This window comes from Lagenorhynchus albirostris, chromosome 6, assembly GCF_949774975.1.
Source record: "Lagenorhynchus albirostris chromosome 6, mLagAlb1.1, whole genome shotgun sequence".
Lineage (NCBI taxonomy): Eukaryota > Metazoa > Chordata > Mammalia > Artiodactyla > Delphinidae > Lagenorhynchus > Lagenorhynchus albirostris.
Genome location: NC_083100.1, coordinates 50,330,455 through 50,344,782, shown reverse-complemented (window position 1 = coordinate 50,344,782; position 14,328 = coordinate 50,330,455). Strand labels below are relative to the sequence as shown.

At 35.8% G+C, this 14,328-nt stretch overlaps 1 protein-coding gene and 1 pseudogene across 3 annotated transcripts in view; one reads left to right on the top strand and one right to left on the bottom strand.

Moving 5' to 3' along the window:
• The window catches only part of NCKAP1 (NCK associated protein 1), a 103,943-nt gene that overhangs the window by 7,144 nt on the left and 82,471 nt on the right, over nucleotides 1-14,328 (bottom strand). For all 3 annotated transcript variants that reach the window (XM_060152499.1, XM_060152497.1, XM_060152498.1), the window contains exons 25-30: nucleotides 7,907-7,989; nucleotides 7,373-7,453; nucleotides 5,075-5,168; nucleotides 2,488-2,604; nucleotides 1,785-1,894; nucleotides 612-701 (exon numbers count right to left, since the gene is read on the bottom strand). In XM_060152499.1, coding sequence (XP_060008482.1) covers nucleotides 612-701; nucleotides 1,785-1,894; nucleotides 2,488-2,604; nucleotides 5,075-5,168; nucleotides 7,373-7,453; nucleotides 7,907-7,989 — 575 coding nt within the window. The remainder of the gene's footprint in view (nucleotides 1-611; nucleotides 702-1,784; nucleotides 1,895-2,487; nucleotides 2,605-5,074; nucleotides 5,169-7,372; nucleotides 7,454-7,906; nucleotides 7,990-14,328) is intronic.
• LOC132521734 (nucleophosmin-like) lies at nucleotides 10,653-11,937 on the top strand (annotated as a pseudogene).

Below are 14,328 nucleotides of genomic sequence, written 5' to 3'. Positions count from 1 at the left end.
ATTCGAGCTACGAGGTATGCCGAATCATTATTAGGATAGACACAGACCTCTGCAGATAAAGGAAATTATTCTAAGTGAGGAAAGAATCACATGGTAGAAACAAGCACAGGTGGTTTCATGGCAGTAAAGAGAAGGAACTGACGAGGCACAGAAAATTACAGGAAATGTTATTAGATGGGTGGGATGAAGTCAAAAAACAGAAAATTCGGAAAAGAGTTCAAACTGATACACTAGGAAAATATAAAGCCTGAGTGTTTCCCAATAGGTTGAAAAACTATTCATAAAAGAATACTCTACAGGTGATGGTGATCTTTTATTCTGTTGTTTTCGGATGCGATTACCATATGGTAAAGTACAAGCGGTATCAGTCTATTTAGCAATTATTAGAAAGTGTGTGGCTTGGGTGGAGTGAATATAAATAGTCAAAAAAATACACCACTGTTATAAACCAGAAACTAACACACCATTGTAAAGCAATTATACTCCAATAAAGATGTTTTAAAAAAAATACATCAGCTCTTATTATAATTTAATGACTGAAGTATCAAGAAAAGACTATCAGGAATGACTGGAACTTATTTGTTGTTAGCAAAAATTAAAATAAGACTTACCATATCTAGCAGTAAATAAACAGATTCTCTATTTCTTGTTGTTGTTTTATCTGTCTCCTGGCCAATTTTCAGTAGACTGGAGGATGCAAGCTTAAAAGTGTACATACATTTTAAATAAATAAGTTTTTTAAAATAAATGTTCACCACTTTTCAGTATGCTTCAACTTGCAACACATTTCAATCATAAGGTGAGCTTAGGCTCTTTACATTCAAGCAACAATTTAAGAGCTATTAAGGTATACACCAGATACAAAGGTAATAAATGTAATCAAATATTCTTATTGGTTTTTAAAACTGATTTTTTTCAGAACAAGTCTTTTTTTAAAAAACGATTTAAATTGCTTTTTCTCTTCCCAGTAACTGTATTAACTATATTTCTTAATTCCCAAATAAGAAGAAAATTTCACATTGAGTTTGAGTTAATAGGACCACAATGAGATTAAGACATTAAGTCTTAAATAAAGGAAATAAAGAAAATGAAAAGAAAAATTTTCACTCTTAATACCGTTTTCTTTGAAATAGATGTTATTTTGTCCTCAAGTTAGTTTGCTACTACGTTTACTTTAAAAATAAAAAATTTTTTTAAAGCTAACAGGATTTATAACTTAAAAAGAAGCAAATATTCTAGTGTTCTTTATACCACACTGCATCTTTCTTTTAATTAAAATATGAAAAAGGTTAAGTTGATAAAGGGAAGGAAGAGCTACACTACCATAGAAACTAAAAGCTATACTTCATGAGGCTAGAGTTAGCACTACTACCCTCTTTTGGCAGTGAATAGTATTCTTACTTTTGAGTTTGATTCCATTAACAGTCTTTCTCAAAATAAATGGAAATAAGTAAAACACATCCTTTTAGAGGGATACATTCATCTTTTGCCTCAATTTTCCTTTGTTTTGTTTTTTCCTCTTTCAAACTCTAGGCAAAATTCTAGGGCAGTCCAAACATCAGCTTAGAAAAAAAAGTCACATTGCAGAGCTCTAGAAATGAGAGACTTCTAAGTCAAAGGAAAAAATGCTAAACTAACTGCTCCTTGACTTCAATGCCCTGTCTTTACTTATTCCTTATTCCAAAAATTAATTAATTAATTAAGAGAATTTACTGTTACACTTCATAGTTATGATTTTTAATTTTCTCTAAAAATTGTCATGAGTTTTGTTTGATTATACACACCGCCAGAAATTCTTTAAGCCGATCTTCAATGCTTCCCTTGTGAATTGTAAACAAAGCTGCAGCAATCTGGTTGATGGCTTTGGCCAAGCAGTGTATGTTGTTGCAGTGCCCTGAGAAAGCGCAAATAGGGTTTGTGGTTTCTGTGTGACCCCAAAATATCAAATCTTTAATGACTTCATAATCTACATAAATAGTGGCATGATTAAAAACAGAGCTGAAGCATCATAACCTGCCTTGCTTGCTCTCCCTTCACTTTCATGAGAACTAGTGCTTTTAAGAACAGTGTAGAAGAGAACAACAAATAATTATATCTATATTAAACAGGCACATTTTCAAAACCCCCTAAAAGAAACCATATATTAGTTTTATATTGTCTTGGAAACTTAAAAAATAAGTGCTTAGCTGCTTTACAAATATTTCCTCATTCAATCCTTAAAATAATCCTAAGAGTTGGATACTCCCTTCACCATCCCCTGCCACACACACATTCAGGCACCCACAGGCTCACATATATACATTTCATATGTGTATACGAAACTGGGGCTTAGAAAAAGAAAAACTGACTATCCAAGGTTATACAACTAGTAAGCAGCAGAACTTAACCCACTTTTTATTATTAAAAAAAATCAATTACTTGAAAAGTACCTACTATGTCAAAACTCATAACTTTTCCAGTGCCAAAACAATTTTAAACCACTATTACCTTCTATAGCAGGGCTATACTGAGACATCACATTACTGGCCAGTGTTGGCAAAGAAACTGCCACAAAGACCATGAGGAGGCAGGCAATTTTATATTCTTCTTCTGGACTTATGTTTTCTAAGGGATAAAAATTAAAAATAAAGTCAAGGTATTTCTGTCAAGATTAGTTAAGAGTTGATCACCTAAACCAGAAAAAGCATATTTTAATTCTTGTGTATTTTACGGAGTCTCTATAGAACTGATTACAATTTTGTTACAAGACATATAGAATGAATAGAAATAAAACACATTACTATTGGCTATTATCAAGTCCTTAGGCATATTTCAAGGACCTCTAATAAAACAATAAAGCAAAAAAAAATATTTTTAAACTGTAAGATTTAAAAATATTAGTCCTGTAACTAAATACAGTTTTAGTTACAGGACTAAAAATATGTTTAGAATTACTGGAATCCTAAAATTTCCTAATTGAAAACTAATAATAACTTACTTTATAGGAAAATTCTATGTTTCAGTATAGAAAATTATGTCATAACTTACTCTGCAAAATCATCCAGAAAACTCTTAAGTTTTTTTTCTAAAATAGATATAAGTGAAATGTACTATTAAAAAGAGATAAATGTGGAAAGTAGACTGGATTTCTAATTTCTCCATTTTAGAAGACAGGAGAAACCAGTCATAAATGAATACAACTAGTATTGTCCTAAGGTTTTAAATATTTATTGTAAAATAATTTATCTAAAATATTTATTGTATCCATATACTAAAACTGTGGGTTATCTAGGTACTTCACTTATCGGGTACCTGGGAACTTCTAGTCACCTTACTATTTATCAACACATATAACTAAGAATTGAACATAAGAAAAGAGCCAGAATATATTTTAAAAATCTGGCTGGTCATGACTATTCACAATAGCTAAAACATGGAAACAACCTAAATGTCCATCGACAGATAATAGATAAAGAAGATGTGGTACATATATACAATGGAATACTACTCAGCCATAAAAAAGAACAAATTAATGCTACTTGCAGCAACACGGATGTAACTAGAGATTATTAAACTAAGTGAAGTCAGTCAGGAAGAGAAAGATAAATACCTTATGATATCACTTATATGTGGAATCTAAAATATGGCACAAATCAACCTATCCACAAAACAGAAATAGACTCACAGACATAGAAAACAGACTTCTGGTTGCCAAGGGGGAGGTGGGTGGAGGAGGGAAGGACTGGGAGTGTGGGATTAGCAGATGTGAACTATTATATACAGGATGGATGAACAACAAGGTCCTACTGTATAACACAGGGAACTATATTCAATGTCCTGTGATAAACCATATGGAAAAGAATATAAAAAAAGAATGTATGTGTATAACTGAGCCATTTTGCTGTACAGCAGAGATTGGCACAACACTATAAATCAACTATATTTCAGGGAAAAAAAAATCTGGCTGATTATGAAAAATATAGCTGTGGCAAATCAAGTAATTATAGTAATTATCCATGTAACTATAATTAACATACTGCACGAATGATGAAACAAAAGTAATGTCAAATCAAAAAAGAACTGATGAACTCAGTCAAACACCATGTTACATCCAAGGAAGTAGGGGAAGGTATTTTAGTGCCAGAAGCAGATGAAATGTTTTTACTTTGTAGAAAAATCTAGAAATATGTAGAGAATTCTGTGTACCACATTTCAAAGGGCTGATTTTAAAATATTCTGAACGTTTAATATTACATAATAATGCACAGACTCTTTATGGTAAGTAGCTCTAGTCCAATTAATATAGGACACCCTTTTCTATTTTTCTATACATTTTATCTATTTGTTTGTTTGGCTGCACAGGAGCTTGTGGGATCTTAGTTTCCCAAGCAGGGATTGAACCTTGGCCCTGGCAGTGAAACAGCTGAGTCCTAACCACTAGACTGCCAGGGAATTCCCAAGACACCCTTTTCTAGATAACAATGCTTCTATCTATTAGACCATCTCCATCAGCACACAAATGCTATTATTTCCCCATGTGAAAAATATCCTTCTCTTGATTTTACTCTTGCCTCCTGCTACTATAATTTTACTTCTTTGCTCCCCTTTTTACAGTAAAACTCTGTGAGAGAGTTGTTTTATACTCATTATCTCTAATTTGTTTTCTCCCAAGCCCTCTTTAATGAGCCTTTTGCCTCTAAGACTTCACTGACATTGCTCTTGTCACACGTATTAATTCTACATAGCTGATCATTCCCTTTCCACTCTCCTCGAAGCGATTCTTTCCTGGTTTTTCTTCTCCTTCACAGATCCTTCCTTCTCAAATTTATCTTTTAGTAGTTCTTTCTTCTCCCTGAACTCTTCAACTTGAGAGTGTACCGGGACTCAGACTCTGATCCTCTTCATTTCTGCACACTAAATGGGCTTAATAACCTCATACAGTCTTATGACTTAAATATCTAATCTGTATGTACAACAAACAAAAAAAAACCTTGATATAAAGCAGGCAGTTGAACAAATAGATAAGTATCACAGCTATATCTGTGTTGTCCTGGTTATTTACTAAGACTACTACATAATTACTAATGCATTTTACCTGATTTTTGTGAGGAAAGAGCTACCACCAAGGCAGGATCAATCTCACACGGTAATCCAGCAGCTGATGACAATTCATATACATTCATTGCAACCTAAAAAATACAAGAATTATAGAGTAAGAAATATTCTAACAAATTTCTGAGAAATCTCACTTTAGTAAGAAAAAGTATAGTGTTTAAATTAGAGTCTGCCTACAAGAACACTAGAGAATTTCAGAAACTTGGCTATAGAAGGAACCACAGCACAACTAACTACACTGAACAAGCTGATTTAGTATTTTGTGTGTGTGCACTGCTGATTATAACTTGACACTACTAAGCCAAACAAAACTTCTATACTTTCTGTGGCAATTCCAACAGAATCATTCTAAAGCTATTATTTTTCTTGAAAGCATAAGTGTAAGACCAAGATCAAACCAACAGATATGAAAAAAAGAACAAAAGTGAATCAAAATTACCGGCCTTACGTTTTATGTCCATACTTGTCTAATTTAAAATTATAGTGCCTAATCATATTGTATCTATAAATACAGTAAATTACTTATTATAATAGATTTTTAAAGGAGTACTAATTTAAAACCTGATAAAGCAATTTCAAATGACTAATTTCTTTTGGTATCACATAAGGATTTCAAGGATACTCCGCTCAATAACTCAGTTAAAAACTACCTACATGGGACTTCCCTGGTGCCACAGTGGTTAAGAATTCACCTGCCAATGCAGGGGATACAGGTTCGATCCCTGGTCTGGGAAGATCCCACATGCCGCAGAGCAACTAAGCCGGTGTGCCACAACTACTGAAGCCCGTGCGCCTAGAGCCTGTGCTCCGCAATAAGAGAAGCCACTGCAATGAGAAGCTCGTGCAACGCAATGAAGAGTAGCCCCTGCTCACCGCAATCAGAGAAAGCCAGCACACAGCAACGAAGACCCAACGCAGCCAAAACTTAAAAAAAAACAAAACTACCTACATAATTGGTTAGCTCTGATATTACAACAACAAATGTTTACAATCTAGTATAAATTTAAGTGTTAAAACATAACTATAATACAGGGCAGAATATATTTAATTCTACAATGAACAAACAAAAAGTTCTCTGTAATACTAAAAAAAAAAAGAAAGAAGAGATGAAATGATCACTTGGGGATCCAGCAATATTTCTTAGAAGATGGCAACTGAATCAGGCATTAAAAGATGAGCAGCATTTCAAAAGGCAAAAATAGAAGAAGCCAGGATTTTCAGGAAGAATAAGTTAGAGAACAAAGTAGAAAATGTGAGAATGCACACAACAAGATTTGGTCATCTTACAGGACCCAATGGAAGAGAGGGATAGAGTAAGAAAGTAAAGAGAGAGAGAGAAGGATAGAACAAGTAATGGAAGATAAGCCTCAAAAATAAATTTGAGACTTGAACGCCATACAAAAAGTTTAGAAATAACTTTTTCAAGTCAGAGCTTTTCAAAATATGCAAAACAGAAAATAATCTTTCCAAGAAACATTAAAGTTCAGAAAATATAGATATGACAGGTCACTTATTAGATGTGTAACCACTGGTAAATCTGCTGGGATTAAATCAGTGGCTGATTTAATAAATAAATGATCAATAAATTTACAAAACAAACAAAACCTGTGGACTCTGGTAAGGCTACCAACCTTCTTATATTTATTTAAAACAGGATACTAATTTAAAAAATTATAGCCTATAATTAACATCCTTTTATAAGATTTTAACATCAATTTTTAAAAACTGAAATTAGCTTTATTTAAAACAAAACAACTCTCATTTCACTGGCTTATCTTTTTTTATTTTGCAGTACGCGGGCCTCTCACTGTTGTGGCCTCTCCCGTTGCGCAGCACAGGCTCCAGACGCGCAGGCTCAGCGGCCACGGCTCACGGGCCCAGCTGCTCCGCGGCATGTGGGATCTTCCCAGACTGGGGCACGAACCTGTGTCCCCTGCATCGGCAGGCGGACTCTCAACCACTGTGCCACCAGGGAAGCTCTGGCTTATCTTTTTCATTCTGCTTATGACCATGTATAAACAGCTATCAGTTTAAGGAAAAGGTGATTGATATTAACCCATTTTACATTGCTATAGGTGATCAAGGAAGATTGACTTTCAAAATGCCTATATAGTATTTTGGTGCTGAGCTCTCTAAGATGCATTTTCAAAGGCAAGCATGCTAACCCATCACTCTAAAATATAAACTTTATAGTAGCTTAGGATTTACTTAATTTTACTTCATATGTAAGTTAAATATGTCATTTTAGAAACTAAAATCCAAATAGAAATTTTATTACCTTCATATCAGTTTCCCTTGGAATGTGATCCTTGAAATCTTCAATTGAACTGACAAGAAAAGGAATGTGGTAGGACAAGACCTAGGCAGGAAAACAAATTAAGAATGCAGAATTATTTTTAAAAAGCAACCTCTAAACTTATGAGATATTACCATTCAATTACTTCTAGTTTGCATAAAAATTGTTTTACTTTGTCTATTTTCAAGTGATTTTCTGAAGTACTACAATACACATAAACGGAATGTATTTGATGCCAAACCAAGTATAGTCAAAATGGAAAATGCTCTAATGAAGAAAAAAGTTGAAAAAGTAGCACAATATTCAGGCAAGTTATATCCCCTAAATTTCAATACCAAAACAAAAAATGAGTTTAAGTAACTATAATTTTTATATGCTTTATTTCATATAAACTATGAAAACTGGAATTTTAATTATATTACTGCCAACTATAAATTTTTAAAGTTACTTTTAAATTTCTGGGAAATCAAAAAGGATTATTTGGCTATAGGATATGTACTCGTAATGGTTTCTTACATCTCTAAGTGCTTCTTGTGCCAATGATCGGAAGGATAAAATTACACCAATTATTGTCATCCTCTTCAAGACACTGTCAACAGCTAAATTTGAAGGAAGGGGAGAAAAGAAGAGAGTGAATTGGATTCTTTCTCAACCATGGAGAAAACTCTTAGTCATAAAATCCCCATGATAAAAGGCACAATTAAAAACAATTTGATTACAACCAATGATTAAAGAGGCAAGGGTACTGAAAACTGATGTTAAAATTAGGAAATTATAGTTTACTTCCAGTGGAGTACACTCTGTTCTTTAAAATGGTTTAGATGGTTCATCAGAATCCTGAAACAGTCATGCAAGTAGCCACCTGTATAATCCTATCACATTAATGGTAGTGATAGGAGGAAGGAGAGAGAGACTAGGGGAAAAAGAAGAAGTTGATCAGAGTGGATCCTCAAAAATCAACTGGCGGGACTTCCCTGGTGGTCCAGTGGTAGAGAATCCACCACCTTCCAATGCAGGGGATGAGGGTTCAATCCTTAGTCGGGGAACTAAGATCCCACACGCCTCCGGGCAACTAAGCCCACGCACCACAACTACTGAGCTCACACACCTCAATGAAAGAGCCCGCGTGCTCTGCAGACCACGTGCCACAACTACAGAGAAAAAAACCTGCACACCACAACTAGAGGGAAGCCCACGTGACACAATGAGGAGCCAGCGCACCGCAACAAAAGATGCCGCATGGCTCAATGAAGATCCTGTGTGCTGCAACTAAGACCCGACGCAGCCAAAAAAAAGAGAGAAAATATCAACTGGCCCTGGAACTTGGAGATGCTAAATTAAGTAGTTGAGATCTAGAGAGTCCAGAAACAAAAAATGACTATTGAGATCATAAGCAGTAAGACCAGGTTTCTGAAGACTATGAATGGATTTGATCACTTACATTTTGGTTAGAGAACATTATTCTGAAATTTATTGCTATTATAGTCAATATCAAAAATTGGTTAAATAAAACCAGGAGATATTAGAATTAGAAGGATCAATACCTTCATATTTTAAAAAACCAAAATTTATTGAATTACTCCCCATACACAAGTCATTGTACTATATAAGAAACAAATATAAACAAAATAATAATCTAGACCTTAATAACAGTCTAAATGGACTGTCAAGAAAACTAAGAAAATATGATCCTATTTATATGAGAGAAGATATATATGTATATACATATATACACACACATATTTGTATATACATAATAAATTTCTTGACAGATGTACAGAAAACCATTAACTGTAGTTAAACCTTTGAGAAGTAGGACTGGAGAGAATTTTGTTTTGACTTTCTACCTCCTGTGTGGTTTGTTTAAACCTTTACCATAAGCATCTTTTATTAATACACATGGAAAGGCATAATAGAAGCCAAAATGTGATGAGAATTAAAAGTGTTAACAAAATCATGTAAGGCACAAATATAAATTCCACAGGAGCAAAGTCTTATCTTTTTATCTATCTATAGCACTCAGCAGAGTGCTTAAGACCCACAAGACTAGAAGATGTTCAATAAAATGGTTATTCAAGAAATGAGACTAGAAAGTTGTTACTATCCAGATAAGGAGAGAAGAAATGAGGGTAAAAGAAAATATTTCTCTGAGAATATGTCATCCAATTTATGGGCATAAAGGAGTGAGAACAAAAGGGCATTCCAGTCCAAAAAACAAGACAGCAAACCCAGAAAAAAGAATGCAGAGAATAAGGTGAACAATCAGAAAATAAGTAGTGTGATATAATCATATACTTCGATGTTACCCAGAATTTAATGAAGTTTGCAAAGACTATAGCTATAACCTCCTCTTGAATATGCACAATAACATTAAAAGTTCTGAGAAACTTCACATTAAGAAATCTTGTTTAACTTATTGTTTTAATAAATAAAATAAATGTGCTCAAGTCACATAGTCAGAAATTCCAAAAAACTAAAAGTTAATTTCAGGTTGTCTCCCAATTCAGAGCTACTTTTTTTTTTTTTGGCCGCACCACGTGCCTTGCAAGATCTTACTTCCCCAACCAGGGATTGAATCCGGGCCATGGCAGTGCAAGTACCTAACTATTGGACCTCCAGGGAATTCCCCAGAGCTACTTTTAATAAATTATATTGCTTTCTCTTTTTTAGGGTATTTAAAAGAATGTGTTTGTTGACTATGAAAATCAAACTGCTACAAAAGTAAATCAATTTCTGTATATGGGATAAAGGCAGCACAAAGGTAAAGAAGAGATCAGAGACAAAAGAGAGTATTCTGGAAAACAGTTCAACTCAAAGCGTAGCTTTCTCTATTCCCCTAAATAAGTCACTCTCAAGCAGATCTTTTCTTTTTCCAAATCACAAAAAAGATTTTGTTTCAAATCCACGAATAGAAGAGTTAAAGTAACAGTAAACATGCATTGAACACTGCAGTGGATTAGCTGCTTCTAACCAGATGACACAGTCAAAACATTGTTTATTAGCATGAAATTAAGTAGGGTTAAGGCCAGCTGGGTGATCAAATGAGTATTTAAAAATTAAAGAAATGTGAAAAAAAATAATAAAGTAAAACATACTAGAAAATATAAGTATATGGTATAACAATGAACAAAAGATTGCCAGCAAACACAAGAAAGGATGCTCAAAATCACTAATCATTAGAGAAATGCAAATCAAAACTACAATGAGGTATCACCTCACACTGGTCAGAATGGCCATCATCAAAAAGTCTACAGTCCCTGGTCTGATTCCGTCCTGCGTGACTGTTCCTTCGAACGGTAGTCTTTTATCTCCGTCCACTTTCTCTCCCACCGAAGTGCGTGCCACCAACCCATGGAAGATTCGATGGACATGGACATGAGCCCCCTGAGGGCCCAGAACTATCTTTTCGGTTGTGAACTAAAGGCCGACAAAGATTATCACTTTAAGGTGGATAATGATGAAAATGAGCACCAGTTATCTTTAAGAACGGTCAGTTTAGGGGCTGGTGCAAAGGATGAATTGCACATTGTCGAAGCAGAGGCAATGAATGATGAAGGCAGTCCAATTAAAGTAACACTGGCAACTTTGAAAATGTCTGTGCAGCCAACGGTTTCCCTTGGGGGCTTTGAAATAACACCACCTGTGGTCTTACGGTTGAAGTGTGGTTCAGGGCCTGTGCATATTAGCGGACAGCACTTAGTAGCTGTGGAGGAAGATGCAGAGTCAGAAGATGAAGAGGAGGAGGATGTGAAGCTCCTAAGTATATCTGGAAAGCGTTCTGCCCCTGGAAGTGGTAGCAAGGTTCCACAGAAAAAAGTAAAACTTGCTGCTGATGAAGACGAAGATGATGATGATGACGACGACGATGATGATGAAGATGATGATGATGATGACTTTGATGATGAGGAAGCTGAAGAAAAAGCTCCAGTAAAGAAATCTGTATGAGATACTCCAGCCAAAAATGCACAAAAATCAAACCAGAATGGAAAAGACTCAAAACCATCAACACCAAGATCAAAAGGTCAAGAATCCTTCAAAAAACAGGAAAAAACTCCTAAAACACCGAAAGGACCTAGCTCTGTAGAAGACATTAAAGCAAAAATGCAAGCAAGTATAGAAAAAGGTGGTTCCCTTCCCAAAGTGGAAGCCAAATTCATCAATTATGTGAAGAATTGTTTCCGGATGACTGACCAGAAGGCTATTCAAGATCTCTGGCAGTGGAGGAAGTCTCTTTAAGAAAATAGTTTAAACAGTTTGTTAAAATTTTCCGTCTTATTTCATTTCTGTAACAGTTGATATCTGGCTGTCCTTTTTATAATGCAGAGTGAGAACTTTCCCCACCGTGTCTGATAAATGTTGTCCAGGTTCCGTTGCCAAGAATGTGTTGTCCAAAATGCCTGTTTAGTTTTTAAAGATGGAACTCCACCCTTTGCTTGGTTTTAAGTATGTATGGAATGTTATGATAGGACATAGTAGTAGTGGTGGTCAGACAAATGGAAATGGTGGGGAGACAAAAATATACATGTGAAATAAACTCAGTATTTTAATACAGTAAAAAAAAAAAAAGTCTACAAACAATAAATGCTGGAGAGGGTGTGGAGAAAAGGGAACCCTCTTGCACTGCTGGTGGGAATGTAAATTGATACAGCCACTATGGAGAAGAGTATGGAGGTTCCTTAAAAAACTAAAAATAGAACTACCATACACCCAGTGATCCCACTACTAGGCACATACCTTGAGAAAACCATAATTCAAAAAGTCATGTACAACAATGTTCACTGCAGCTCTATTTACAATAGCCAGGACATGTAAGCAACCTAAGAGTCCAATGACAGAAGAATGGATAAAGAAGATATGGCACATATACACAATGGAATATTACTCAGCCATAAAAAGAAACAAAATTGCGTTATTTGTCGTGAGGTGGATGGACCTAGAGTCTGTCAAACAGAGTGAAGTAAGTCAGAAAGAGAAAAACAAATACCATAAGCTAACACATATATATGGAATCTAAAAAAAAAGAAAAAAAATGGTTCTGAAGAACCTAGGGGCAGGACAGGAATAAAGACGCAGACGTAGAGAATGGACTCAAGGACATGGGGAGGGGTAAGGGTAAGCTAGGAAGAAGTGAGAGAGTGGCATGGACATATATACACTACCAAATGTAAAACAGATAGCTAGTGGGAAGCAGCCACAGAGCATAGGGAGATCAGCTCGGTGCTTTGCGACCACCTAGAGGGGTGGGATAGGGAGGGTGGGAAGGAGACACAAGAGGGAGGGTATATGGGGATATATGTGTATGTATGTATAGCTGTTTTACTTTGTTATAAAGCAGAAACTAACACACTATTGTAAAGCAATTATATTCCAATAAAGACGTTAAAAAAAAACAATGAACAAAAGAGATCAGATAGGGATTTAAAAAATAATATCCTACTAAGATTTTTTTTTTAAATTTTTTATTTTTGGCTGTGTTGGGTCTTCATTGCCATGCATGGGCTTTTTCTAGTTGCGGTGCACAGGCTTCTCGTTGCGGTGGCTTCTCTTGTTGCAGAGCATGGGCTCTAGGCACACAGGCTTCAGTAGTTGCAGCACGCGTGCTCGGCAGTTGCAGCACATGGGCTTCAGTAGTTGCGGCGTGCAGGCTCAGTAGTTGTGGTGCACGGGCTTAGTTACTCCGCAGCATGTGGGATCTTCCTGGACCAGGGATCGAACCTGGATTCCCTGTATTGGCAGGTGGATTCCGAAGTGCCACCAGGGAAGTCCCCTTACTAAGTATTTACTCCTCCTCCCTATAATGCTACCAAGTCAATCTTTCCTTTTTTTCATTTCATTTTTTAAAGTTCCATACAGTAAACTTGACTTTTCCCCCTTTCAGTGTACAGCTCTAGGAAAAATTTAACATGTGTAGATCTGTGTTACCACCATCACCACAGTGGTGACCAACTTCATCACCCCAAAAAACTCCTTTGCTGCTTTCCCTTTACAGTTCTGGCAACCACTGATCTGTTCTAAAAGGCAACCTGTAGTATAGTTTTTGTTTTTTTGTTTTTTTTTTGTGGTACGCGGGCCTTTCACTGTTGTGGCCTCTCCCATTGTGGAGCACAGGCCCTGGATGCGCAGGCTCAGCGGCCATGGCTCATGGGCCCAGCCACTCCGCGGCATGTGGGATCCTCCCAGACCGGGGCACAAACCTGTGTTCCCTGCATCGGCAGGTGGACTCCCAACCACTGCGCCACCAGGGAAGCCCCTGTAGTATAGTCTTATATTAACTTTTATTAAATAATTTTGTATTTTTTTATTCATTTATTTTTTGGCTGCGTTGGGTCATTGTTGCTGCGTGTGGGCTTTCTCTATTTGCGGCGCACGGGCTCTAGGCGTGCAGGCTTCAGTAGTTGTGGCACAAGGGCTCAGTAGTTGTGGCTCATGGGCTCTAGAGTGCAGGCTCAGTAGTCGTGGCACACAAACTTGCTCCACGTCATGTGGAATCTTCCCGGACCAGGGCTCAAACCCGTGTCCTCTGCATTGGCAGGCAGATTCTTAACCACTGTGCCACCAGGGAAGCTCCAAAGTTTCTATTTTTAAAAGCAGGATAAGATAGCCTAATAAAGTGATTCTCTAAATCATTTTATAGTTTTATAAAATTTGATATAGCTGCAAAACATTTAAAAGAAAAACATCAAAGGGGAAGTATATAAAATATATGCATCTTTAATTTACTTCAGGGTTATTTTTTACTTGGGAAAATAAACTCTCTGGTTTTCTCAAATACGGAGAATATTTTATTTAGGATTTCACTAAATTTTTAATGTTGTAAAGGCTTTTGAATGAATTAGTAAGAAGTATGACTTTAAAATAATTTTTAATTATAACTTTGAGTTCAAGGACAAAAATCAAATGAAATTAATTCAAGTACATCTAAAATAGGTACTTGGCTA